This window comes from Chlamydotis macqueenii, chromosome 28, assembly GCF_036417535.1.
Source record: "Chlamydotis macqueenii isolate bChlMac1 chromosome 28, bChlMac1.mat, whole genome shotgun sequence".
NCBI lineage: Eukaryota > Metazoa > Chordata > Aves > Otidiformes > Otididae > Chlamydotis > Chlamydotis macqueenii.
Window position 1 is genome coordinate 1,586,736 of NC_141583.1, and position 26,527 is coordinate 1,613,262.

Consider the following 26,527-nt stretch of genomic DNA (forward strand, 5'->3'; position numbering starts at 1 on the left):
GCGGGGACACCCCGGCCCCTCCGACCCCCCCCGCGCCCCCCGAGGGTCCCTCAGCGCAGCGGCGGGGAGGGCGGGGGGCGGCGGGGGGGCGGCAGGTCGTAGTGGGCGGGGATGTGGCTGTTCTTGGGGGAGTCGTAGTGGCCGAGGGGCGCGGGGGGGGCGCCTTCGGACTCCAGGGGGCTGCTCTCTGCGGGGACCAGAGGGGGCTGCAGGGGGCCGTGTGTGCCCCCCCTGCAGCCTCAGTTCTGGGCCGTGTCGTCCCCGCCCCCCCCAACTCCCCATCCCCAGATCTGTGTCACCCCCCCATGCAGCTCCCATCCCTGGATCTGTGTCCCCCCCCCAACCCCCACCCCGTCACCAGGGCCGCGCGACCCCCTCATGCAGCCTCCACCCAGGGCCATGTCTGCCCCCCCAACCCTGTCACCAGGGCCGTGTCCCCCCCATACCCCTATCCCTGGATCCATGCCCCCCCCCCAACCCTGTCACCAGGGCCGTGTCCCCCCCATACCCCTATCCCTAGATCCATGTCCCCCCCCCAACCCTGTCACCAGGGCCGTGTCCCCCCCATACCCCTATCCCTAGATCCATGTGTCCCCCCCAACCCTGTCACCAGGGCCGTGTCCCCCCCATACCCCTATCCCTGGATCCATGTCCCCCCCCCAACCCTGTCACCAGGGCCGTGTCCCCCCCATACCCCTATCCCTAGATCCATGTCCCCCCCCCAACCCTGTCACCAGGGCCGTGTCCCCCCCATACCCCTATCCCTAGATCCATGTCCCCCCCCCAACCCTGTCACCAGGGCCGTGTCCCCCCCATACCCCTATCCCTAGATCCATGCCCCCCCCCCCAACCCTGTCACCAGGGCCGTGTCCCCCCCATACCCCTATCCCTGGATCCATGTCCCCCCCCCAACCCTGTCACCAGGGCCGTGTCCCCCCCATACCCCTATCCCTGGATCCATGTCCCCCCCCCAACCCTGTCACCAGGGCCGTGTCCCCCCCATACCCCTATCCCTGGATCCATGCCCCCCCCCCCAACCCTGTCACCAGGGCCGTGTCCCCCCCATACCCCTATCCCTGGATCCATGTCCCCCCCCCAACCCTGTCACCAGGGCCGTGTCCCCCCCATACCCCTATCCCTGGATCCATGCCCCCCCCCCCCAACCCTGTCACCAGGGCCGTGTCCCCCCCATACCCCTATCCCTGGATCCATGCCCCCCCTCCCAGTGCAGCCCCCATCCCCAGGTCCGGCCCCCCCCCGCAAATCCCTGTCACCAGGGCCGTGTCCCCCCCAGGGCCATGCAGCCCTCATCCCCCCCATACCCCTCTCACTGGGTCCATGTCCCCCGCCCCCCCATGCAGCCCCCAGTCCAGGGTCCGTGTCCCACCCCCCAGCCCCGGGTCCATGTCCCACCCCCCTGCCGTACCCTCCTGGGGGAGCTCCTCGGGCCCCCCGATCTCGGCGTAGGACGTCTCCCGCCGGACCGGGGATTTCATCTCCATGTAACCGCCCTCGGGGGTCTTGGTGGCGGCGGGGGGGGCCTCCACAGCGAGGGGGGGCTCCTTGATGGTGGCGTAGGGGCTCTCGCTGGCCAGGGAGCTGGTGCTGGCCCCCAGCCCCTCGGGGGGGGATTCTGGGGAGAAAAGGGGTTGGGGGGGGTGCCCAGGGCAGCGAGCGTGGGGCAGAGGGAGCAACCGTGTTCGGCTGGGTCCTGGCAAGTCCCGGCCCTGTCCCTTCCCCATCCCATCCCCATCCCACCCCATCCCCATCCCACCCCCATCCCATCCCAATCCCCATCCCACCCCATCCCCATCCCCATCCCATCCCACCCCCATCCCATCCCAATCCCCATCCCATCCCATCCCCATCCCATCCCATCCCCATCCCCATCCCATCCCATCCCCATCCCATCCCAATCCCCATCCCATCCCAATCCCATCCCCACCCCATGCCACCCCATTCCCATTCCCATTCCCACCCCATTCCCACTCCATCCCCATCCAATCTCCATCCCATCCCACCCCATTCCCACCCCATTCCCATCCTCCCCGTCCCACCCAGTACCTTTGCCCTCGTTCCTCCCCAGGCCGGGGGTGCAGCCGTAGCTGTAGCTCCAGTCCAGCTGCCCCCCTGCAAGGGGGCAGTTTTGGGGTGTCCCCCAGCTCCTCCCAACCCCCCATCCCGCTGGATCCCAGCAGGGAGGGCACCCACGTCCCTTCCCCCCCCCCCAGCCCCCTGTCCCCTCACCGCGGGGGCGCAGGGCCGGTGCCCCCCGGTGCCTCCAGTCGGGGGGCAGCGTAGCGTTGCCCTCGGGCCCGAGGGGTCTCTCTGCACCGGGGAAGGGCTGGGGGCCGGGCACCTGCAGTGCAAACAGGGGTACAGCGTGCACCATCGTCGTGCACCGTGCCACGCCATGGCGCACCGTGCAGCACTGCTGTGCACCGTGCAGCACCGTGCAACACCGTAGTGAACCGTGCAGCACCGTGCAGCACCACCGTGCACCGTGCAACACTGAAGTGAACCGTGCAACACCACAGTGCACTGTGCAACAGCATGCTGCACCATGCTATACCGTGCAACACTTTAGTGTACGGTGCAACACCATAGTGAACCGTGCAGCACCGTGCAGCACCGTGCAACGCAATACTGCACCATGGTACACCATACAGCACCATAGTGCACCATGCAACACCATGCTGCACCATGCAATACTACAGTGAAACATGCAACACCATAGTGCACCACGCTGTACCCTGGTACACCATGCAACACCACGATGCACCGTACAGCACCACAGTGCACTGTTCAAAACCACGGTGCACTGTCATGGTGCACTGTGCAACACTGTGCTGCACCGTACAACACCGTGGGACACCACAGCGAGCTGTGCAACACCATGCTGCACCACTCCACACCACGGTGCACCGTGCAACACCATAGTGAGCCATGCACCATCATGGTGCACCGTGCAACACCATAGTGAACCATGCAACACCATAGTGAGCCATGCAGCACAATAGTGAGCCGTGCACCATCACGGTGCACGTGCCACACGAGGCCACGCCGCGCCGTGCCCTACCTTGAGGGTGCTGGCCCTGTCCTGGGCACCGGGCGCCGGCGGCGTGCACTGCGACAGCGTATGGTAACTGGGGTTGGAGTAGTAGTGCGCGTGGTGGCCCGGTGGCACGTCTGGGGGCACGGGCGTCAGGCGGGCGCCGCGGGCGCTGGGGGGGCGGCTGCGTCCCCGTCGCCCGCCTCACCTGGCACCATGTAGTCGGAGGCGTCCGGCCGTCCCGCCGTGTAGGCCACGGCCAGGTGCCCGCTCTCCGGTCCCTTCCACCGGCGCTGGTGGCACAGGGCCACGGCCACCACGGCCACCAGCAGGGCCACCAGGGCCACCAGGCTGAGCACCAAGCCCAGCGGGCTGTAGGCGGCCGGGGGGGCCGGCACCACGGTGTAGGGCTGCTCGGGGGTCCCTGTGGGGTGGAGAGGGGGACACGGGGTCCTTAGGGTGGGGCGGGGGGCCCGTCACTCCCCCCCCCAGGCCAGCACCCACTCACCGTCCTGGCAGCGGGGCCCCATCCCGCCCGGGGCGCAGGCGCAGGTCCCGCTGGTGGGGTGGCAGGAGGCGTTGTGGGGGCAGCGGCAGAGCTGGGAGCACTGGAGCCCGAAGGTCCCGGGGGGGCAGGCTGTGGGGACAGTGCTGGGGCAGCGTGCTGGGACCATATCGCTCCATACTGGGAACATATAGCTCCGTACTGGGACCATATTGCTCCATACTGGGACCATATCATTCTGTACTGGGACCATATTGCTCCGTACTGGGACCGTATAGCTCTGTACTGGGACTGTACAGCTCCATACTGGGACCATATCGCTCTATACTGGGACCATATTGCTCCATACTGGGACTGTATAGCTCCATACTGGGACCATATCGCTCTGTACTGGGACCATATTGCTCCATACTGGGACCATATCGCTCTGTACTCGGACCACATTGCTCCGTACTGGGACCATATCGCTCCATACTGGGACTGTATAGCTCCGTACTGGGACCATATTGCTCCATACTGGGACCATATCGCTCTCTACTGGGACTGTATAGCTCCATACTGGGAACATATTGCTCCGTACTGGTCCCCCACAGCTCCCTACCGCTCAGGACGGAGCGGGGGGTGCCCCGGGGGGTGCAGGGCAGCTCCCTCACCTCCCCTCAGGCAGGGCCGGCTTGGGGTGCGGGGGTGTCCCCCCCTCCCAGTGTGTGTCCCCCCCTCCCAGTGCGTCCCTACCTTCCCCGCAGAGCGTCCCAGTCCAGCCGGCGGGGCAGCGGCAGCTCCCCTCGGCGGGGTCACACGTCCCCCCGTTACGGCACAGGCAGGGCTGGGCGCAGGCGTCCCCCCAGGAGTCTGGGCCGCAGGCTGGTTTTGGGGTGGGTGAGGGGCTGGGGTCAGGCCCGCTCCCCAATCCCCCCCCCCACCCCACCCGCGTCCCCCCACTCACGCTGGGCGCAGCGGGGGCCCCGCCAGCCCGGGGGGCAGCGGCAGGAGCCGTCGGCGGGGTGGCAGGAGGAGCCGTTGGCGCAGGAGCACAGCAGCGAGCAGCGCTTGCCGTAGCGGCCGGCCGGGCAGGCTGGGGTGAGATGAGTGCGCCCGGCCTCAGCCCGGAGGTCCGGGACACACTGGGCTGGCAGCAGCCGGTTATTTTGGGGGCGGGGGGGGGGTAGACACACACACACACAGGGGACTCACGGCGCTGGCAGGTGGGCCCGCGGAAGCCGGGGGCGCAGGTGCAGGACCCGTCGAGGGGTGAGCAGGTGGCCCCGTTGCGGCAGGAGCAGGGCGAGCGGCAGCCCCGGCCCCAAAAGCCCTGGGGGCAGCCCTGCTTGCACCGCGGGCCTGCCGGGAGCGGGGGGGGGGGGGGGGTGAAGGCCGGAGCAGGGGGTGCAGCGGGGTCACCCCTGTCACCGGGGGTCCCCCCTCTTACCCGTCCAGCCGGGCAGGCAGCGGCACTCTCCCGTCACCGGGTCGCAGCCGTCGGCGTGGGCGCAGTCGCAGGGCTGCCCGCAACCCAGCCCGAATGTCCCATTCTGGGGTGCGGGGGGGGGGGTCAGGGGGTCCGTGGCGGGGTCACCGAACCCCGGGGACACCGGACCCTGGGGGTCACCAAACTCTGGGGATGCTGAACCCCAGGGATGCCAAACCCTGGGGACACCCAACCCTGGGGACACCAAACCCCGGGGACACTGAACCCTGGGGGTCACCAAACTCTGGGGATGCTGAACCCCAGGGATGCCAAACCCTGGGGACACCCAACCCTGGGGACACCAAACCCCGGGGACACTGAACCCTGGGGACACCGAACCTTGGGGATGCTGAACCCCAGGGATGCCGAACCCTGGGGATACCAAACCCCGGGGACACCAAACCCCGGGGACACCAAACTCTGGGGACAGCGAACCCCGGGGACACTGAACCCCGGGGACACCGAACCCTGGGGACACCAAACTCTGGGGACAGCGAACCCCGGGGACACTGAACCCCGGGGACACCGAACCCTGGGGACACCAAACTCTGGGGACAGCAAACCCCGGGGACACTGAACCCTGGGGACACCAAACTCTGGGGACAGCGAACCCCGGGGACACCAAACCCTGGGGACACCAAACTCTGGGGACAGCGAACCCCGGGGACACTGAACCCCAGGGATGCTGAACCCTGGAGACACCAAATCCTGGGGATACCCAACCCTGGGGATGCTGAACCCCAGGGATGCCAAACCCTGGGGACACCCAACCCTGGGGACACCGAACCCCAGGGACACCAAACCCCAGCGACACCGAACCCTGGGGACACCGAACCCTGGGGACACCGAACCCTGGGGACACCAAACTCTGGGGACAGCGAACCCCGGGGACACTGAACCCTGGGGACACCGAACCCTGGGGATGCTGAACCCTGGGGACACCGAACCCCGGCACCCCCGGGACTCACCGGGCAGGGCCGGAGGCAGCGGGGGCCCTGCCAGCCGGGGGGGCAGCGGCAGACCCCGCTCTGGGGGTCGCAGGGGGCTTCGCGGGCGCAGTCGCAGCTCCGGTTGCAGCCGGGACCCCAGGAGCCGGCGGGACAGGGCAGCGAGCAGTCGCGGCCGTGCCAGCCTGCGGGCAGAGGGGCGGGGGGAGGTGGGCGGGGGGGGGGACGGGGACCACCCCCCCGCCCTCAGCCCCCCCACCCCGGGGTGCACCCACCTTCCTTGCAGAGGCAGGAGCCGTCCAGGGGGGAGCAGGCGAGCGCGTGCTGGCAGGAGCAGCGCCCCGAGCAGTTGGTGCCGAAAGTGTCGGGGGGACACAGGGAGGAGCAGTGCTCATCCTGGGGGGGGGGCAAAGACTTCAGGACAGCCGGGACCCCCACCCAGCGCTGGGGAAGGGCCCCGGGGGGGGTCTGGGAACCCCTGGTGCTGGAGGGAGAGTGGGTGACCCCCAAAACCCCCGCCCCACCCATGGGACCCTCACGCTGTCCCCAAGGTTGCCTGGATCCCCCAGGCCCCCCCAGCGATGCCTACATGCCCCCCCTCCCTCCAAAGGATGCCGAGACCCCCAGTCTTTTCCTAGAACCACCCAGACCCGCCCCCCCCGTGATGACCCCAGAACTCCCCAGACCCCCCAACTCCTCCCCAAGACCACCCAGAATCCCACTCTCCCCCAGGACCACCCAGAACCTCCCATGCTCCCCCCAGAACCCCTCAGACACCCCCGCCCCCTGCCCGGACCACCTAGATCCCCCCACGCTCCCCTCCTAGGACCACCCAGACCTCCACTCTCCCCTTAGGGACACCCAGAATCCCCCGACTCCCCCCTAGGACAGCCCAGACCCCCTAGAGCCCCCAGTCCCCTCCCCCCCCAGGATCACCCAGACCCCCACTCCCCCCTAGGACCACCTAGACGCCCCCAGGACCACCCAGACCCCCCTGTGCTCCCCCCAGGATCACCCAGACCCCCCACTCCCCCCTAGGACCACCTAGACCCTTCCAGGACCACCCAGACCCCCCTATGCTGCCCCCAGGATCACCCAGACCCCCCTGTGCTCCCCCCAGGATCACCCAGACCCCCCACTCCCCCCTAGGACCACCTAGACGCCCCCAGGACCACCCAGACCCCCCTATGCTGCCCCCAGGATCACCCAGACCCCCACTCCCCCCTAGGACCACCTAGACCCCCCCAGGACCACCCAGACCCCCCTATGCTGCCCCCAGGATCACCCAGACCCCCACTCCCCCCTAGGACCACCTAGACCCCTCCAGGACCACCTAGACCCCCCTATTCTCCCCCAGGACCACCCAGACCCCCCTGTGCTCCCTCCAGGATCACCCAGACCCCCACTCCCCCCTAGGACCACCTAGACCCCCCCAGGACCACCTAGACCCCCCTATTCTCCTCCCAGGACCACCCAGACCCCCCTGTGCTCCCCCCAGGATCACCCAGACCCCCACTCCCCCCTAGGACCACCTAGACCCCCCCAGGACCACCTAGACCCCCCTATTCTCCCCCCAGGACCACCCAGACCCCCTGTGCTCCCCCCAGGATCACCCAGACCTCCCACTCCCCCCTAGGACCACCTAGACCCCCCCAGGACCACCTAGACCCCCCTATTCTCCCCCCAGGACCACCCAGACCCCCTGTGCTCCCCCCAGGATCACCCAGACCTCCCACTCCCCCCTAGGACCACCTAGACCCCCCCAGGACCACCCAGCCCCCCCCACTCCCCGGCCCCCCCCGCACCGTGTAGCCGGGGGGGCAGCGGCAGCGGCCGGTGGTCCCGTCGCAGGCCCCCCCGTGCAGGCAGAGGCAGGTCTGCAGGCAGCCGGCCCCGAAGGAGCCGGGGGAGCAGCTCTCGTTGCAGAAGAGCCCCCCCCAGCCCGGGTGACAGACGCAGTCCCCCAGCAACGGGTGGCAGCTGGGGGGGGCACCCACTCAGCACCCCAGTGCTCCCAGTGCAAGGGACTGAGTGTGCTGGGAAGGGGCTTTGCAAATGGAGGGGGGGGGCACAAAGGACCGGCCCCTGGGTTGAGGGGGGGGTGAGTCCTTCCAGCCAGGACCCCAGCTTGGGGGGGGGCGGAAATGGGGAAGATGGGGGGATGTGAAGGTGCTGGGGGGGCTGTGAGGGTGCTGGGGGGGGGCTGTGAGGGTGCTGGCGGGGGGCTGTGAGGGTGCTGGGGGGGGAGATGAGGGGGTGATGGGAAGATGTGAGGGTGCTGCGGGGGCTGTGAGGGTGCTGGGGGGCTGTGAGGGTGCTGGCGGGGGGCTGTGAGGGTGCTGGGGGGGAGATGAGGGGGTGATGGGAAGATGTGAGGGTGCTGGGGGGGCTGTGAGGGTGCTGGGGGGATGTGAGGGTGCTGGGGGGCTGTGAGGGTGCTGGGGAGGGGATGAGCGTGCTGGGAGGGGGGGGTGTGAGGGTGCTGGGGGGGATGCCAGGGTGCTGGGAGGGGATGGGCGTGCTGGGGGGGGGGGCTGATGTGAGAGTGCTGGGGCGGATGGGGGTGCGGGGGGGCACGCCGGGCGGCGGGGGGGGCCGGCCCCACCTCTGGCTGTGCTGGGGGTGGCAGAGGCAGCGGCTCTGGCAGGCGAGGCCGTAGAGGCCGGGCAGGCAGCGGGGGTCCTGGCAGCGGCTGCCCTGGAAGCCGGGGGGGCACATGCAGCCCCCGTCCACGTGGAAGCACTGGCCCCCGTTGGCACAGTCGCAGCTCTCCCGGCAATCCTGCCCGTACCGGCCCGCCGGGCACCGCTCCCGGCACCTGTGGAGGGGGGCGAGGGGGGGGACACGGCCCCGCGGGGAGCTGGGGCGGCCGCTGGAGCCCGCCCCGAGCTGAGGCCGCCCAGCTCAGCGCGTGCCAGGCTGGGTGCACTGAGACCTGGCACTGCAGCAGCGGGGGCTCGGTGGCCCCATCCCCGTCTGCCCACAGCCCAAAGTGCCCCGGCCCCCGGCCCCCCACCCCTCCCACCTCCAGGTACCCCCACTCCCGTTTCCCCCCCCATGTCCCCCCATCTCTGTCCCTCCATCCCTTGCCCCCTATCCCCCTGCGCCCCCCACCCCATGTCCCCCCATCTCCCTGTCCCCCCAGCCCCTTTCTCCCCGTCTCCCCCCCCCGTGCACGGCCCCCCCCTCATTGCTCTCCGGTGAAGCCGGGGGCACACCGGCACTGTCCCCCCCGGGGGTCGCAGTGTCCCCCGTTGTGGCACTGACACTCGCCCTGGCAGCCGGGGCCGAAGCGCCTGGGGGGGCACGGCACGGAGCAGACCTCCCCCTGCGAAGGAGCGAGAGGGGTCGGTGAGGGGGGGAAACTGAGGCACGCCTGTGGTTCTGGGGTGGGGGGGTCGCAGCCCACCTACCATCCATCCGTGGGGGCAGACGCAGGCGTCGCTGTCGGAGGGGTGGCAGATGCCCCCGTTCTGGCAGGGGCAGGGGGTCTCGCAGGGCGTCCCCTCAGGGCAGGGCACCTCACAGCTGCGGGATGGCGGGGCGGGGGGTGAGCGGGACCCCCATGTCCGGGGGTTGGGGTGGCAGGGGAGGAGCCCCTTACTCACAGGGGCCCGGCCAGCCCCGGGGGGCAGCGGCAGGCGCCGGTGGAGGGGTCGCAGGGCGCGTGGTGGCGGCAGGCGCAGGGCAGGCGGCAGGCCTGGCCGTAGGTGCCGGGGGGGCACAGCTGGCGGCACAGGGGGTCGGCGAAGCCGGGGGGACAGGAGCAGGCCCCGCTCAGGGGGTCGCAGGGGGCCCCGTGGTGGCAGTCGCAGCGGTGCTGGCAGTCCGGACCCCACGACTGCTCGTCACAGCCTGCGTGGGGGAGACCACCGGTACCTGCCTGTCCCAGTCCCCGTCCGTCCCTCCATCCAGCTGTCCTGGTCCCATCCCCGTCCTGTCCCCATCCCTGTCCCTATCCCACCTCATCCCTGTCCCCATCCCTGTCCCCATCTGTCCATCCGTCCATCTCCATCCCATCTCCATCCCCATCCCATCCCATCTCCATCCCCATCCCATCCCATCTCCGTCCCATCCCATCCCATCCCATCCCATCCCATCCCATCCCATCCCATCTCCGTCCCATCCCATCCCATCTCCATCCCATCCCATCCCATCTCCATCCTATCCCATCCCCATCCCATCCCATCTCCATCCCATCCCATCCCATCTCCATCCTATCCCATCCCATCCCATCCCTATCCCATCCCATCTCCATCCCATCCCATCCCATCTCCATCCTATCCCATCCCCATCCCATCCCATCTCCATCCCATCCCATCTCCATCCCATCTCCATCCTATCCCATCCCCATCCCTATCCCATCCCATCCCCATCCCAATCCTATCCCAATCCCATCTCATCCCATCCCATCTCCATCCCATCCCCATCCCCATCCCATCCCATCCCATCCCATCCCATCCCATCCCCATCCCAATCCCATCCCAATCCCATCCTGTCCCTCACTGCTGGAGCAGTCGCTGCCCCGCCAGCCCGGCTCGCACTGGCACACCTCAGGGGCCACGCACTGGCCGTGGACGCACTCCTGGGTGCAGCGCGCTGCGGGGACACGGCCGGGGGGCTGAGCCGGGATGCGGCCCCCCACCCTGGGACCCCCAGGCTCGCCCCACGCGCCCCACTCACGGACGCAGGCGTCCCGGCTCTCGTAGTAGCCCAGGCAGCAGTGGTAGCGCCTCCGGTAGTCGGTGCGCACAGCTTGGCGGTACTCGGTGCGGTACACGATCCTGCGCCCCACGCCACGCCGTCAGCACGGGGACAGCCCCACGGCAGCACCCCACGGCCACAGGGACACCCGCAGTGGGACAGACCCCCATGCCATGGGGACACCCCAAGGTGGGACAGACCCCCACGCCATGGGGACACACCCAGTGGGACAGACCCCCACGCTGTGGGGACACCCGCAGTGGGACAGACCCCACATCATGGGGACACCCGCAGTGGGACAGACCCCCACGCCATGGGGACACACCCAGTGGGACAGACCCCCACGCCGTGGGGACACCCGCAGTGGGGCAGACCCCCATGCCATGGGGTCACCCCCAGTGGGACAGACCCCCACGCCATGGGGACACCCCCAGTGGGACAGACCCCCACACAATGGGGACATCCAAAATGGGACAGACCCCCATGGCCACGGGGACACTGCAGTGGGACAGACCCCACATCATGGGGACACCCACGGTGGGCCAGCCTCCACACCATGGAGACCCCCCCCAGTGGGTCAGCCCCACTCCAGCCCCCCATGGCCATGTCCCCCCACAATGGGACAGCCCCCCCACATCACAGGGACACGAGGGGCTGCTCCCACCTCTGCTGCAGGCAGGGCAGGGGGGACGCCGGCGGTGCGGGACAGGGCTCGGCGGAGGCCACGACGTGGGGTTTGGTGTAGGACTCCTTCACCGCTGCCGTGAAGCTGCCGAAGGAGTGGACGCGGGGTGACGGCGGGTCTGGGGGTCCCCACTGCCATCCCCCCGATCCCCCCCAGTGCCCCCAGTCCTACCTCTCCCAGTAGCTGCAGACGTTGGGGTCGGAGGGGCGGAGGGCGGCCAGGAGGCAGGCGTGCACCGCCAGCGCCGCGGCCCGCAGCACCATCCTGCACGGGGAAGCGGGAAAGACGACGGCTTCGCCCTCGGCCTCGCCGCATTCCCGCTCCCCACCCACCGCCCCCGGCTCCCGCTGCGGCGCAGGACGCGGCCTCCCACCCCGCATTCCTCCGGCCCAGCCCCGGCCCCTCGCCGATCCCCCAGCGCCGCTTCGTGCCAAGGGGAAACTGAGGCACGGCCGCTCGGCTGGCCCCACGCAGCCTCACCCCAACATCCCGAGGCCTCATCCTGGCATCGCTGCCACCCCTGCCGCCGCGCCCCGTCCCGCCGCGGGATCGCAGGTACCCCGGGGTGCCAAATTCGGCACGACGGCTGCCGGCCCTGGCACAGCGCCGCGTGGCCCCGTTTCAGCCTCTTTCGTGTTTATTCCCAGTTTTTTCCTCCTGGATCCGCCCGCTTCTCTCTCAACTCAACAGCGAGGGTCCAGCTTCGCCGACGTGGCTCCGGGATCGTCGCCAGCCGGACCCCCCCCGAGCCCCCTGCTCCGTGTTTACCGGGACACGCGTGTTACGGCCATGTGCCCGCGTGCCCGGGGAGGAAACAGAGGTTTCCTGGTCGGCACAGCTGGATTTACGGCCTCTTCCGTGCCCCTCCAGCCGTGGGACGCCCCGAGTCCGTTCTCCCCCCTCGTGGGGCCCGTGCTGCTATTTGGGGCCAAACGAGGGGGTGGAGGGAGGGAACGACCCCCCTCCTTGTCCCGGAGCGGCCGGTTCGGGGTGGAAAAACCGTTTAGTGGGAAAGTTTCCCTCCCGTTTCCCTTCGGCTCCCGGCGGCGAGGAATTAATTTCTCATCCGCAGGCCAAATCCCCTCCCCTGGAGCCTCCCGGAGGGGTGGGGGGGACGCAAAGCCCCCCCCCATGGCCCCGCTGATGCGTGGTGGGGGGTCGGAGTCGGGCGGGGGGTGGTCCCGGCGCTGCTGCGACCGGCAGGACCCGCTGGGAGATGCGGGCGGAAAACGTGAGGAGTCACCGGGCCCCGCCCCCTCCACATTGCGGGGAGACCCCCCCCGCCCCTCAAGTTTGCCAGAATGGCCAGGGACCCCCCAAAAGCCAGTGCACCCCACCCCACGGGTGCTCCGCGAGCCATGGGGAGCGCCACCCACGGGGAGTGGGAGCAGGGTGAGGGCAGGGCATCGGGGGGGACACGCTGCTGAGACCCACCCCCCGCCCGCCCCAGAGCCGTTATCTCTGCCCCAGCGTTTCCTCCGCCGCAGCCCCACGGCCGACGCGTTTTGCGTGGGGGTGGGCTGCGAACCCGCAGGGACGGGGGCTGGGTGAGGGCTGCGGGGGGCGAGGAGGGGGTCAGGCTCCAGGTTAGGGGGTCGCTGCGGGGTGTCGCAGCCCAGTCCCGTACCCTCGCCGCCGTCCCCCCACCACCGTCCCCTCAACCCCGCAACGTCCCTAAGCCCCCCGCCACGGCATCACCCTGCCTGGACACGGTGTACCCCCCCCCAACCCCCTCTGCGGACCCCGGGGTGTCCCGGGGGCACTGACCTGGCCGGGGGCCGCGGCGACGCCAGGTCGGGGTGCGATGGCCCCACGGGGGGGCTCGGCCGGCCGGGACGGCGCAGCGCGGCCGTCGGAAGCGGAGGGAGGGCCGGAGCCGCGCTCAGGAAGTTTGGACACAAGATGACTACGGAAAAGGGAAAAAAATAAAAAACCTTAGGGGTTGGGTTGTATTTTTTTTTTTTTTTAACTTTTCTGGCCAGAAACCAGCGGGTTCCGGACAGCAGCAGCGCCGGGGCGGCTCGCACACGGCGCTGGGTGGGGAGGGGGCCGTGGGGGCGTCCCGTTGCGTCCCGGTGCTGAAAGGTGCCCCTGTCCCCAGGGGTCCCCTCGTGACCCCCTCGGAAGCGGGGCCGGGCCAACCCACCCCACGTCCCGTGCCAGTGGGACTCTGCGTGGGAGCAGACGGAGACCCCGGGGACCTGGGTGCCCACCCCCGGCTTCTCCCCCCCCCAGTGCTGGCACCCATGGGTGCAGGCCTTGAGCCGGGATAAGTGGATGGGACCCCCGGCCGAGGCGAGGGGGGGGCGTGAGGAGGCAGCAGGGACGGGGGTTTCCTTCAGCTTAACGGCGTCGTGGAGCAGAGCCTGGATCGGGTGCCCGGCATCCCAGGAACACGTCATCCTGGCATCCCAGGCACACGTCATCCCAGGATCCCGCATTCCACACAGACATCAGCCCCGCATCCCAGCATCCTGGGCACACACGTCATCTGAGGGACCCAGCATCCCACTCACACATTGTCCCTGCATCCTGATTACACGCCATCCCAGGATCGCGGGCACATGTTATCTCAGGGACCCCGCATCCCCAGGAATGCATCGTCCCCGCATCCGGGCATCCCAGACACACATCTTCCCAGGATCCCTGCAACCCCGGGCCAATACCATCCCCACATCCTGGGATCCCAGTCACACATCATCCCTGCATCCCAGAATCCCAGGCACATACCATCCCTGCATCCCAGGCAAACATCATCCTGGGATCCCAGGCACACGTTTCCTGCATCCCAGCATCCCAGGTGCACAGTATCCCTGTATCCCAGGCACACACCGCCTCCACGTCCCAGTATCCCAGGCACACAACATCCCTGTATCACAAGATCGTGGACACACACGGTCCCTGCATCCCAGCATCCTGGGCACAGGTCATCCCTGCATCCCGACATCCCAGACACACATCATTCCTGCATCCCGGACACAGGTTATCCCAGCATCCCAGGATCCCCAGCCACGTGTCACCCCCACATCCCGGGATCCCTGGCCTTGCATCGCTCCTGTACCCCAGGATCCTCAGCCATCCACCCCCGCCCCTGTATCCCGGGCTCCTGGCCGTATATCCCACTTGCATCCCGGGATTCCCAGCCACGTGTCACCCTCATCCCGGGACCCCTGGCCGGGCAGCTCAGCACCACGTCCCCCCGCCACGTTCCCAGCGCCCCCCGCCCATTCCCAGCGAGCACACCGTACATTAGCCGGCCTCGACTGATGTCAAGGCGCCGTTAATTGCCTCTCCTCGTTACTGTAATAGCTCTAATCACTCATAACGGATTTTCGCGTCCCAGGGTGGCTCAGCTGCGCCCCCCTCGCCCCCCTCCATCCCTGCCCACCCCGGGGTTCCATTAGGATCAAGCCCACCCGCAGCCAGGGGTCTGCTTGGGGCCACCTCAAAACGCTGATTCCCGGAGCGGGGCCACAGGGGCTGCGGGGGTCTGGGGGGCTGGGACCATCTGGAGCTGGGGGCCGGGTGTGGAAGTGACCCCCCCGCAACCTTCTTAAACGAGGGGTCCCCAGGGCAGCGAGGAAATATTGCTCGGGGACACTTCAGCTGTGCCTCAGCGCCCGGATGCCTCTGCAGCCCCCCCGGGACCCCCGGTGCTGCAGGGGAGGGGGACCCCCGAGTGCACTTAGAGGCAGCTGGGGGCTGCATGGGGTCCAGCCACTGCTCATGACCCCCCCCTCCCAGGACCCACAATGCTGGGATGCAGCTGCGTCCCTGGACCAGATGTCCCCGAAAACCACCCACCCCATCCTTGGGGGGGAACCCCCCAAAACACATGGGATTGCCCCTTTGGGGGGCTCATTTTAGGGGCTTTGGGGTGGGACCCCCCCCAGGAGCAGACCCATCCCCACTGGCGTCCCAGGTGGCAGCACTGGGGGCTCGGCCGGGGTGGGACCCCCCCCCCCACCCCGTGCAGGATGCGGCCGGGATCACCGGCAGCAAGAGGCAGGATCGGGCCCGGGACCCCCCGACCCTCATTAACCTGCGTTGGGGGGGGGGGGGCAGGCCGCGGAGGCGCGCGCGGTGGGGGGAGCGGGCCGTTAATTACCTCATTGCCAGAGTCCATTACCGCTCCCCCCGGAGCGCGAGATGGAGAAACGCCGGGAGCGGGGGGGGGGGCGCCGGGGGGTGGGGGGGGAAGAAGGAGAATCCATCAAGGCTGAACCCTTCAGGGAGAGGAGCTGGGGGGGGCTTAACCCTTCCCTGACCACCCCCCGCGGGGAAACTGAGGCACGGCTGCGGGGAAGCCTCCCCCACCCCGCTCGGCGAAGCGGAGGGTGGGGCTCACCACCCCGCCCGGTCCCTTTTGGGGCGCTGGCCTGCGGCAGCCTGCGGCGCGGGGCTGGACAAGCTCAAGGTTGTAATCTTGTTCCTTCCTCAAATTAGATCAGAGGTGGGGTGGGGGGGGAGAAGGCCATAAATCAGCGCGGGCAGCGATTAGCGAGACCCCAAGGAGGCAGGTAGGGGGCTCGGTAGCCCCCGAGCGGGGCCCAATCCTGCCCACGCCGCCTCCCCGCGGCCCTCGTCAAAGATCTGGGGCCAGATCGGGCCCCGCTGCGGGTTTTGGGGTCGGCGCTGGGCACAGCTCCGCTCTCCTCCAGCCTTGGCCGTGTGGGACGGCCGCGCCGGCCCCGAGCCCCTCGGCACCCACCGTGGACCCCCCCCACCGCCCCCGGCCGCTCCCCGCCGTGCCTCAGTTTCCCCCGCCACCCCTCTCTCCTCCGACTTATCTGGGGTCAGGGTGGGTAGCAGAGGCGCTGCCAGGGCCCTGCCTGCGCTGCCTAATTAGCCAGATGAAATCAATTCAGCTCCATTACGGTCAGATCCAGGTCCCCACCATTACCAGGGCGGCCGGCAGGGATGATGGAGTGGTGGCTACGGGGCATGCGATAACCCCGGCTCTGGTGAGGGGACACGGGGAAGGGAGGGCTTCGTCCTTTTTTTTTTTTTTTTTTTTGTGAAGCTCCAGCTTAGGAGGCGTCCAGGTTGGGGAACGGTGGGAGCAGCCCTGGAGGGATGCCCGCGGTGGTCTGCACGGCAGAGCCAAAAAAAAGTCCCTCTCTGGGCTGGGAACGGGGATATCAGCCCTGTGTCCTGGGCACACGTCATCCCTGCATCCTGAGCACATGTCATCCCTGCATCCCAGGCACACGTCATCCCTGCATCCCAGGATCCTGGGCACATGTCACCCCTTCATCCCAGGATCCTGGACTATGATGGTTTAGCCAAAACCGAGACACGGACACACATCATCCCTGCATCCTGGAATCCTGGGCACGCGTCGTCCCTGCATCCCAGCATCCTGAACAGACATCATCCCTGCATCCCAGGCACACATCATCCCTGCATCCCAGGATCTTGGACACACATTATCCCTGCATCCTGGAATCCTGGGCACACACCATCCCTACATCCCAGTATCCTGGACACACCATCCCTGCATCCCAGGATACGAGGCAGCACATCCCCTCCAGCTCCCCTTTCCCACCCTGCTCCAAAACCTCCCTTTTTCCCCCCAAAGCCCGCCCCGCGCCGTGCCCGCGGACACCCTGGAGCAGGGCACAGGTGGACAGATTTATTTTCGACCGGTTTTGCTGCGGAGCGGGCGAGCGCGGGGGGCGTCCCCGCCGGCCGGGGTCCGGGACGAAGGCGCAGCCAAGCACGAGGTGCCCCCAGCTCCCTGGGGAGAGCCGAGCCCCCCAGCCCCCGCCCGGCCACGGACCCCCCCCCCCCCGAACCCAACGCCAACCGCACACGTCCATCCCGGGGATTCCGGGGCACAGCCTGGGGGGGTCCCCCAGCCCCACACACCCCACCCCCAAGGGGGTGGGTGCCATTTTCCACTATAAATAAGTTTTAGACCCTCACCCCTCGTCCGGCCTGGGGCGGGGGGGGGCTTTCCATTGGGCAAGGGGAAGGGAGGGGTGACAGCAGGGAGTGGTGGGCTGGTGCGGGGGTCCCGCTCAGCCCAGGATGTCCAGGTAGACGGGGGGGGTCTTGGCGAGGGCCTGGAGGCGCCCGTGGATCTCCTTGATGGGCCGCCGCTGCTGCGGCTCGCGCTGCCAGCAGCTCCGCATGACGGCGTAGACCTCGGCGGGGCAGGCGCGCGGGCGCTCCAGCTCCCGGCCCTGCGTGATGCACTCGATGGCCTGCGAGAAGGGACGGCGGAGACAGAGCCAGGACCCCCTCCCCAAACCCCGCCACCCCTACCCCCCCCAGCGCCATGCCCCCACGTCCCGCTCACCTCGGTGTTGGAGAGCTGGTACCAGGGCTGCTTGCCGTAGGTGAAGATCTCCCAGAGCACCACGCCGAAGCTCCAGACGTCGCTCTCGGTGGTGAACTTGCGGTACAGGATGCTCTCGGGGGGCATCCAACGGATGGGCAGCATGGTCCTGCCCCCCACCTGCCCGCAGGGGGGCCCTCAGTGGGGCAAGGACCCCCCCATTTACCCTCCCCCCCGCCCCCAACTCCCAAACTAGATAGAAGGAATTAAATTTTGGATGCGGTCGCCCGGAGAAGCCGCGGTTTTTACGGTCCCGTCCCACCCAAACCGTTCCACCGTTAAATACGGGGGGGGAAACACCGCGGCCCCCCCAACCCACAGCGACACCGCGGCGGGGGGGGAGGCGCGCGCCGGCCCGCTCACCCGGTAGTAGTCGGTGCTGTAGATGTCGCGGGACATGCCGAAATCGCCGATCTTCACCACCAGGTCGTGGCCCACCAGGCAGTTGCGGGTGGCCAGGTCGCGGTGGACGAAGTGGAGGGAGGCGAGGTAGGCCATGCCCGAGGCGATCTGCGTGGCGATCTGCAGCATGCGGCTCAGCGTCAGCTGCCCGCCAGGCCCCCCCTGCCCCTGCTCCAGGATCTTGGCGTCGGGGCCGTGGGACCTGCCGGGGCGCACACGCGTGTCGGGAGGGACGCACACGCGTGTGCGTGCACACTGGGGTGGGGTGCACACGCGTGGGGGTGCGTGTCAGGGAAGGAAGGGCGCGTGTGCGCGCGTGCGCACGGGGGGGGCGGCGCACACGTACATGCGTGTATGCTAGGGAAGGGTGTGCACACGTGTGTGCATGCACAAGAGAAAGGCGTGCACGTACACAGGGGAAGGGTGCACGTGTGTGCACACACACAGGGGAACTGCATGCACATACATGCACACTTGCCAGGAAAGGGCATGCACGTATGTGCACACGCACAGGGGAGAGGCATGCACTTGTGTGCACGCGTGCCAGGGAAAAGCAGGCACATACATGCACGCATGCCAGGGAAGGGTGTACACGTGTGCGTGCACACAGAGGAAGGGCTTGCACATATGTGTGCAGATACCAGGGATACGTGTGCATGCATGTCAGGGAAGGGCATGCACATGTGTACACGCATAGGATGCAGGACATGCACACACGCATGCACACACATGTGTGTGCACAAGGGAAAGGCATGCACTCATGTGCATGTATGCCAGGGAAGGATGTATACATGTGTGTGCACGGACACAGGGGAAGAGCACACACGCGTGCACACATGCTAGGAAAGAGTGTGCACGCGTGTGCGGAGCTGCCGGGGAAGGCCGTGCGCACACGTGTGACCCTCACGCCGGGGAAGGCCGCGTGTCAGGGCGTGCGAGGTGTGCTGGGCCAGAGTTGGGGGGGGGCACACGCCGCCGGCCGTGCTGCCTTTTGATGCCGAGCGCGGCTGACAGGCGCGTGGGGAGCTGGCGCGGGGGCACGGCTGCTCGGCAGAGCCATTAATGCCAGCTCCCATCACAATAATCATAAAAGCCGCGTCTCGGCGCTCAGCGGCCGCCCCCCCCGGGTCCGTGTCCCCCCCCCCTCCTCGCCTGGCAGCAATACCTGGGGGGGCCATCGCAAAGGCTCTGCGCGTTCCAGCTGACGGGCAGGCGCGCGGTTCGAGCCTCTCAGACACTAATCTAATCAATATTGCAGGGCCGCATTAGCGGGGAGCTGGCTGCGCGCGGGGCGGGGGACGGCGGCAGCGGCGGCGGGGGGGGGACGCGGGAGGCGGGAGCGGGACCCCCACCCCCCCGGCCCAGCCCACCTGAGGAAGCGGTTGAGGTCGCCGTGCTCCATGTACTCGAAGACCATGACGAGGGGCTCGCCCTCGGTGCAGACCCCGTAGAAGCGGACGATGTGCTCGTGCTGCAGCACCGTCAGCAGCTCGGCCTCGCGCTGGAAATCCACGCGGGCGCTTTCCGTCGCCTCCTTCAACGCCTGCCGGCCCACGCGGCGTCAACCCCTGCGCCAGACACCCCCCCGCCCCGCCCCGCTACCCCCGCCGCAGCCCCCTCCTCACCTTGACAGCCACCAGCATCGTGTCGCGCTCCGGGAGCAGGTTGCGGCACTCGGCCAGGAAAACCTTCCCGAAGGCGCCTTCGCCCAGCTCCCACTTCAGCACGATGTCCCGCCGCTGCACATGGTGCACGCCTGCGGGACCCCCCCCACCCGTCAGTGGCCCCCCCCCACCCAGCCAGGGCCGGGGACGCCGCGGGATGGGGAGCGAGGAGGTGCCCCCCCCCGTCCCGGCGCTTACAGGTGTCGCAGAAGTACTGGGGGTTCTCCACGAAGTTGCTCTGCGGCCCCTCCAGTTTGCTCTCGGTGGAGGAGGGGGGGCTGCCCCCCAGGTTCATGAAGCGCAGGGACATGGCCAGCTCGTCCTCCTGGGCCAGCACCGCTGAGCCTGGAGGGGACAAGGCCAAGGCCATCACAGGGCGGGGGGTCCCATGCCGCAACTCCCCCCCCCCCGCCCCCAGCCAGCGCAGCCAGCGCCAGGCTCTGCCGAGCATCCCCCCCCAACCCCGGCTGGCCCCCCGGGGCCAGGCAGCCCGATCAAATCCATTTAGAGGCTGAATTCATTCCAGGAGTGAATTAGCAGCTGCTGCCTGCACTGCCGGGGGGAGCCGGCACCCCCCCACGGTCCCCCCCACAGTTCACACCCATGGTCCACATCCCCCATCATGGTCCACATCCCTCATCCTCTCCACAGTCCCCATCCCCTGTCCCCACCCCCGGTCCTCATCCCCATCCCCTGTCCCCAGCCCTCAATCACAGTCCGCATCCCGCACCCCCTCCACGGTCCCCAGCCCTCATCCCCGCTCCCCACCCACGATCCACATCCCTGGTCCCTTCCATGGTCCGCGTCCTTCATCTCCAGCCCCGATCTGTGGTCCACATCTCTGGTCCCCCATCCCCAATTCTGGTCCACATCCCTCATCCCCCCCACAGTCCTCATCCCTGATCCCTGTCCCCGGTCCACATCCCTCACCTCCATCCCTGGTCCCTACCCACAGTCCCCATCCCTGATCCCTGTCCCCGGTCCACATCCCTCACCTCCATCCCTGGTCCCTACCCACAGTCCCCATCCCTGATCCCCGTCTCCGGTCACAATTCACATCCCTCATCCCCTCCACAGTCCTCATCGCCGGTTCCCATCCATGGTCCACATTCCCCATCGCCGTATGCCCAGTGCCCATCCCTCACCCCCAGCCCCGGTCCCCACCCACAGTCCCCATCCCTGATCCCTGTCCCCGGTCCACATCCCTCATCCCCATCCCCAGCCCCCAATCTCCACCCACGGTCTGCATCCCTCATCCCCATCCCCGATCCCCATCCCCGGTCCCCATCCCCAATCGCGGTCCCCTCCACAGTCCCCATCCCCGGTCCCCATCCCCACAGCCGCGTCCCAATCCAGGTACCCAGCCCAGCCCCATCCGCCCCACGGATGCGGGAAGCGGGGCATCCCCGCGTCACTGCTTGAATCCCCCGCGGCGGCGGGTGAGCCGGGGTGGGGGGCACTCACGGTTAATGCCGAACTTGGAGCGCCGCCCGCACTTGTTGAGCACGATGAGCATGAGGGAGAGGAAGAGGCAGGCGAACACGGCCAGCACCACGGCCACCAAGACCTGGGGACGGCGCTCAGCTCGGGGTCCTGCCCGACCCCTTCTCCCAACCGCCGGCGAGGCCATGACAGCCACAAATCCCAGGAGGGGAAACTGAGGCTCCGGGACTCTGCCCTTCATCCCCACCCCCATCGCGATTCGGGATTTTTCCCACCCTCCCACGGGCGTCCCGGTCACGGGTGGACCGGAGCACCCCCTCACCCCGAAAGCGTGCTCGTCCGCCGTCTCCACGGGCCCCTCCAGCGAACTGTTCCTGGTGCCTGCGGCAGGGAGAAGGGTGCAGGGTGAGCGCGGGGCGGGGGGTCCCCATCCCTAGGGTGGTCCTGGTGAGGTGCGGGGGGGGGGGAGCACCCGGTACGGCCACACTCCCGCAGTGACTCCGCGCCCTCGGCAGTCCGGTACCTCCGGATCAGCCCTGGTGCGGGGGGGGTGCCCGGATTTGGGGAGGGGGCTGCAGCGGGGACCCCGCGGGGAGCAGCGTGCCCAGTCACTCACCCAGCGGGGACAGAGACACTGGTGCAGCCCGAAAGGGAGAGAGAAAGGAGAAACGCTCGTTAGCGAGAGCCCCCCAGTCCCACCCCTGGGGAAACCGAGGCACGGCAGGGCTCACGCGGAGCCAAGCCCGACGGCCGCCGATTTCACCCGGCGGCGCGGCACCCACGCGTCCCCCGCCCCGCCCAGCACCCACCGGGGATGGGCTCCTCGGGGCTGAAGCTGAAGGGGTTTTCCATGAAGCGACCCTGGACGCTGCGGGCGGCGGAGCCCAGCGCGTTGCGGACCAGGAGGGTGTAGTTGCCGTTGTTGACGTGCGTGGGGCGGTTGAGCTGGAGGCAGCCGTGCAGGACGGTGGAGTTGTGCTCGTACTCCACGATGCGCGTGTGGATGTAGGGCCCCTCGGCCAGGGCCGAGCCGTTGAAAAGCCAGCGGACGTCGGGCGTCGGGTTGCCGTCCACCGAGAAGGGGATGCACCAGAAGTGCTGGGGGATGGCCTCGTGCAGGAGCAGGATGACGGGAGGGACTGGGAGGGGGGACGGAGCCGGGTGGGTGCCTGAGCCGGACCCCTGGCCCACACCCCGCTCCCCTCCGGGTGGCTCACAGGTGACATTCAGCGTCACGCTGTCCTCCGCCGGCCCCGCCGCGTTCTCCGCCCGGCACGTCAGGTCTTTGTGGTTGAGTTTGGAGGAGACGTTGCTGAGCTCCAGGACCAGCTCCCAGTCCGAGAGCTGTGGGGAGCGGCGGGACCGGGTGAGCAAGCATCGTCCCCCACTCCAAAAAAAGCCCCGCCAGCGAGAGGAGGCCGCAGCGGGGACGGGAAGACCGTGCCTTGGTGACGACGGACGCATTGGTTGCGGCCGTGGGGAGCACCCATCTGGCGTCGGCCGGCGGCTCGGCGGCGATGCGGCAGGTGAGGTTGATGCCGTCCCCTTGGCGCAGGGCCACCTCGGGGTGCTCGATGAGGACGGTGGGGGGCTCTGCCGAGGAGAAGGGGGTGAGCGGGGCCACCGCCCCGAACGCGTCCCACACCGTCCCCCACGCGTCCCCTCGCCACGTACCGCAGGCACGCAGGGGGTGGGTGGCCAAGGGGACCAGCACGCTGCCCTCCCAGCAGCCCAGCGACTGGTTCCTCAGTTCAGCCCGGCCGCCATCCTGCCAGAGCTGGAGCCAGCGGAGGCCGCAGGAGCAGTTGAAGGGGTTTCCCACCAGGATACTGGGACGGAGCGGAGGAGAGGACGAGGGCTCAGCGGCGCCACGGTGGCCCCGCGTCACACGCGTGTCCCCGCTGGGGTCAGCCAAGGTGGGACGCAGGCGTCCCCAGCCCCGGCCACGCTGATCCCTGGGTGCGCCCAGGGCCAGGCGTCACGCCACCCCGTCCCCGTCGCAGCCGCCATCTCGCTGCGTCCCCAGCCCTGCCGCCGTGTCACCCCGGGGCCGCGTCCCCGCCGCGTCACTCACAGCTCTTGCAGGGAGAGACGCTGGAAGGTTTTCCAGGAGAGACTGCGCAGCGCGTTGGAGGAGAGATTCCTGCTGGGAGAGACCCCCTCAGCTGCCCCTTCCCACCGCGGACCCCCGGCACGCCTCACCCCACCCGGGGCCACCGCCGTCGCACCGTGACCAAGCAAAACCATCTCCGGGTGCCACCGGCTGTCAGGTGCCACCCCGTACCACAGCACGGGGGGGTGTCTCCCCCGTTAACCGGGGTCTCGTCCCGCAGCGGGGTCGCCAGCTGCCTGCCCCCGAATCGATGGCATCCCACCATTGATCCCGCCCGGGAGCGGGGACCAAGCCCCAAAACTGGCAAAGGGGTGTGGCTGGGGGAGAGAACTGGGGGGGGGGGATGCTCACAGGTGGGTCAGCTTGGGGGTGTCCAGGAAGGCGTCGGCAGAGACGTCCTGCAGCCCGGAGCCGACGATGGTGCTGGGGAGAGGGAAGGGCTGAGCACCCGCAGCGCGGGCCCCCAGCCTGGGAGCACCCACCTCCCCTCCCCGCAGCAAGATCAAGCCCCAGGGATCCCCCACCCATCAGCCCCCTCCCCAATTTCCTAGGTGGGGACCCCCGGGTGCTCACAGGCTCCTGAGGTCCCGCAGCGGCCTGGTGTCAGCCCGGGTCAAGCTCGTCAGCGTCTCCTGGTTCTCGATGACGCTGGAAGGCAAACGAGGGGGGAAATCGGGGGAGCAGCCCCCCCACCCCATCATGGCAGGCGCTGCTGGTGAAGTGCTGGGCAAGGGGAGTGGGGGGCTGTGCCTCAGCTTCCCCCAGGCAGAGCGGGATGACCCAGAAAAATGGGAGCCGGAGATGGCGGCAGGGGAGTGGTCTCACCCGGAGAGCGAGTTTGCCAGGTCTCAGCCCCACTTCCCCACGATCCCCACGTTCCCTCACGCCCCACGATGCCCTGCAATGTGATGGGGGGCACCATCTGTCCCCCCTCCCCCTTCCCCTTTTCCCAAGGCAGGGCGTAAAGGAAAGCCCGTTCGGGAGCAAGTGCCCCACCCCAGAGGCTGCTCCTGCAAACCCCAAATTATCGGGGGGTTTTGGTCCCACCACCCCCGTGGGCGAGGCTGTGGGGATGGGAGGGACGGGGGAGGCTGAGCAGCGGCGTGGCTGGGGGTCTCTCGAGGGGGGGGACTCGCCAGCCCTGCCACCACCCACCCCACCCCGGCAGCCAGCGAACAAAGAGCCGGCAGCGCCCCGCGGCGCAGCATCCCTGGCGCGCAGGGGAAACTGAGGCACGGAGCCACGCTGCAGCCAGGCCCCGGCAATGCGGCACGGCCAGCGCTGCGGCGGGGGGAGCGCCCCGCAATCACCCCGGGCACCCCCAGCCCCCTCCCCACCACGCGTCCTGCAGCGGGGGATGAGCGAGAGCAGAGGAGACCCCCCCAAGGCAGCGAATTTGGGGTGCTCCCCTCAGCACCCCAACCCGCAGGCCCCGGGGCAGGGTGACAGCCCCACCCGGGTGGGGGTCTCCACCCGGGCGGGGGTCTCCTCCCTGCCCGCGGACCCCACTGCACCCTCCACTCTGCTGGCGTCGCTGCGGGAGGGGACAGAGAGCTGCCCCCCAGTCCCTCGTCCCCTCCCTGGGGGGACGCGGCGGGCCACCCCCCCCCCATCGTCTCCCGGCAAGCAGCCCCGCTCCCCACAGCGACCCCAGCCCCACAGCAGGTCCGGCCCCACGGCGCTCCCCGCTCCGTCGCTGCCCCCAGCCCAGCCCCGCCCCACCGCCCCCGGCCCCCAGCCCCACCGCCGCGACCCCAGCCCCACCGCCGCATCCTCCAGCCCCACCGCCGCATCCTCCAGCCCCATCATCCTCCCCCGACACCCCCACGCCCATCATCCCCGTCCCCGAGCTCCGTCGCCCCTCCAGCCCCACCGCCCCCAGCCCCCGAGCTCCGCCAGCCTCTGCTCCATCACCCTGCCCCCCAGCCCCGTCACCCCGAGTCTCACCACCCTCAGCCTCACAGCCCCGTCCCCCCATCCCACCGCCCCCAGCCCCATTATCCCTGTCCCCCCATCCCACCGCCCCCAGCCCCATTATCCCTCTCCCCCAGTCTCACCGCCCCCAGCCCCACTATCCCTGTCCCCCAGTCCCACCGCCACCAGTCCCATTATCCCCGTCCCCCAGTCCCACCGCCACCAGTCCCATTATCCCCGTCCCCCAGTCCCACTGCCCCCAGTCCCATTATCCCCGTCCCCCAGTCCCACTGCCCCCAGTCCCATTATCCCTGTCCCCCAGTCCCATCACCCCCAGCCCCATTATCCCTCTCCCCCAGTCCCACCGCCCCCAGCCCCATTATCCCCGTCCCCCAGTCCCACTGCCCCCAGCCCCATTATCCCCGTCCCCCATCCCACCGCCCCCAGCCCCATTATCCCTGTCGCCCAATCCCATTATCCTCGTCCCCCAGCCCCATTATCCCCGTCCCCCAGTCCCATCGCCCCCAGCCCCATTATCCCTCTCCCCCCGTCCCACCGCCCCCAGCCCCGTTCCCCCCGTGCCCGCTCACACGTGGGTGAAGCCGCCGGTCCCCAGCAGCCGGGCCAGGCTGCCCACGGTGCGGGGCTCCCGGCAGAGCACGGTACCGGGCCCGGGGCAGCTGCAGGGCGGGGGGCATGGCCCGGCGACCCCCGGGCCGGGCAGGGGCAGCAGCGGCAGCAGGGCGGCCAGGCAGAGCCAGGGGGGCGGCGGCATCGCCCTACCGGTACCGGTACCGGCACCGCTGCCGCCCTCCCCTCGCACCCGGGCGCGGCGCCGCGCGAGCCTTAAAAACCGGGTGGGTCCGGCCCCCGGGAGGGGCTGGCGGCTCCCCCCGCTCCGCCCCCGACCCCCCCGACCCGCGGGGACCTCACCGGCACCGAGGGCACGGGCAGCCCCTGGCTGGAGAAGGGGGGGGGGGGGCGCTGCCCCGATGCCCCCGGCCCACTGAGAGGGGTCCTGCCCCACACGGGGATGAGCAGGGCGCCCGCCTGCACCCTGCCCAAACCTTGCCCCAGACCCCTGCCTAAACCCTGCCCCAGACCCCTGCCCAAACCCCTGCACCCTGCCTAAACCCTGCCCCAGACCCCTGCCCAAACCCCTGCACCCTGCCTAAACCCTGCCCTAGACCCCTGTCTAAACCCCGCACCCTGCCTAAACCCTGCCCTAGACCCCTGTCTAAACCCCGCACCCTGCCTAAACCCCGCCCTAGACCCCTGTCTAAACCC

The 26,527-nt window shown here is 69.2% G+C and overlaps 2 protein-coding genes across 2 annotated transcripts; both read right to left on the reverse strand.

Moving 5' to 3' along the window:
- Window positions 1-18: 18 nt before the first annotated feature.
- On the reverse strand, window positions 19-13,249 carry LOC147597250 (platelet endothelial aggregation receptor 1-like). The gene is made up of 22 exons (XM_086768408.1): window positions 13,129-13,249; window positions 11,533-11,625; window positions 11,341-11,445; window positions 10,656-10,756; window positions 10,479-10,571; window positions 9,581-9,827; window positions 9,386-9,500; window positions 9,168-9,300; window positions 8,578-8,794; window positions 7,778-7,952; window positions 6,248-6,368; window positions 5,994-6,157; window positions 4,987-5,089; window positions 4,752-4,898; window positions 4,504-4,632; window positions 3,561-3,689; window positions 3,261-3,476; window positions 3,080-3,189; window positions 2,248-2,359; window positions 2,065-2,130; window positions 1,427-1,633; window positions 19-187 (listed from the first exon to the last, which is right to left on the reverse strand). Exons 2-22 carry the CDS (start codon window positions 11,622-11,624, stop codon window positions 51-53), a joined length of 2,919 nt encoding a protein of 972 aa, XP_086624534.1. The 5' UTR covers window position 11,625; window positions 13,129-13,249; the 3' UTR covers window positions 19-50.
- A 4,130-nt stretch (window positions 13,250-17,379) lies between these two features.
- LOC147597251 (high affinity nerve growth factor receptor-like) lies at window positions 17,380-26,015 on the reverse strand. The gene is made up of 18 exons (XM_086768115.1): window positions 25,831-26,015; window positions 24,750-24,860; window positions 23,900-23,974; window positions 23,678-23,749; window positions 23,288-23,356; window positions 22,888-23,042; window positions 22,658-22,806; window positions 22,431-22,557; window positions 22,023-22,352; window positions 21,830-21,847; window positions 21,536-21,594; window positions 21,235-21,337; window positions 19,969-20,115; window positions 19,732-19,862; window positions 19,477-19,649; window positions 18,068-18,308; window positions 17,666-17,824; window positions 17,380-17,570 (listed from the first exon to the last, which is right to left on the reverse strand). Exons 1-18 carry the CDS (start codon window positions 26,013-26,015, stop codon window positions 17,385-17,387), a joined length of 2,490 nt encoding a protein of 829 aa, XP_086624241.1. The 3' UTR covers window positions 17,380-17,384.
- Between the last annotated feature and the right edge of the window lie 512 nt (window positions 26,016-26,527).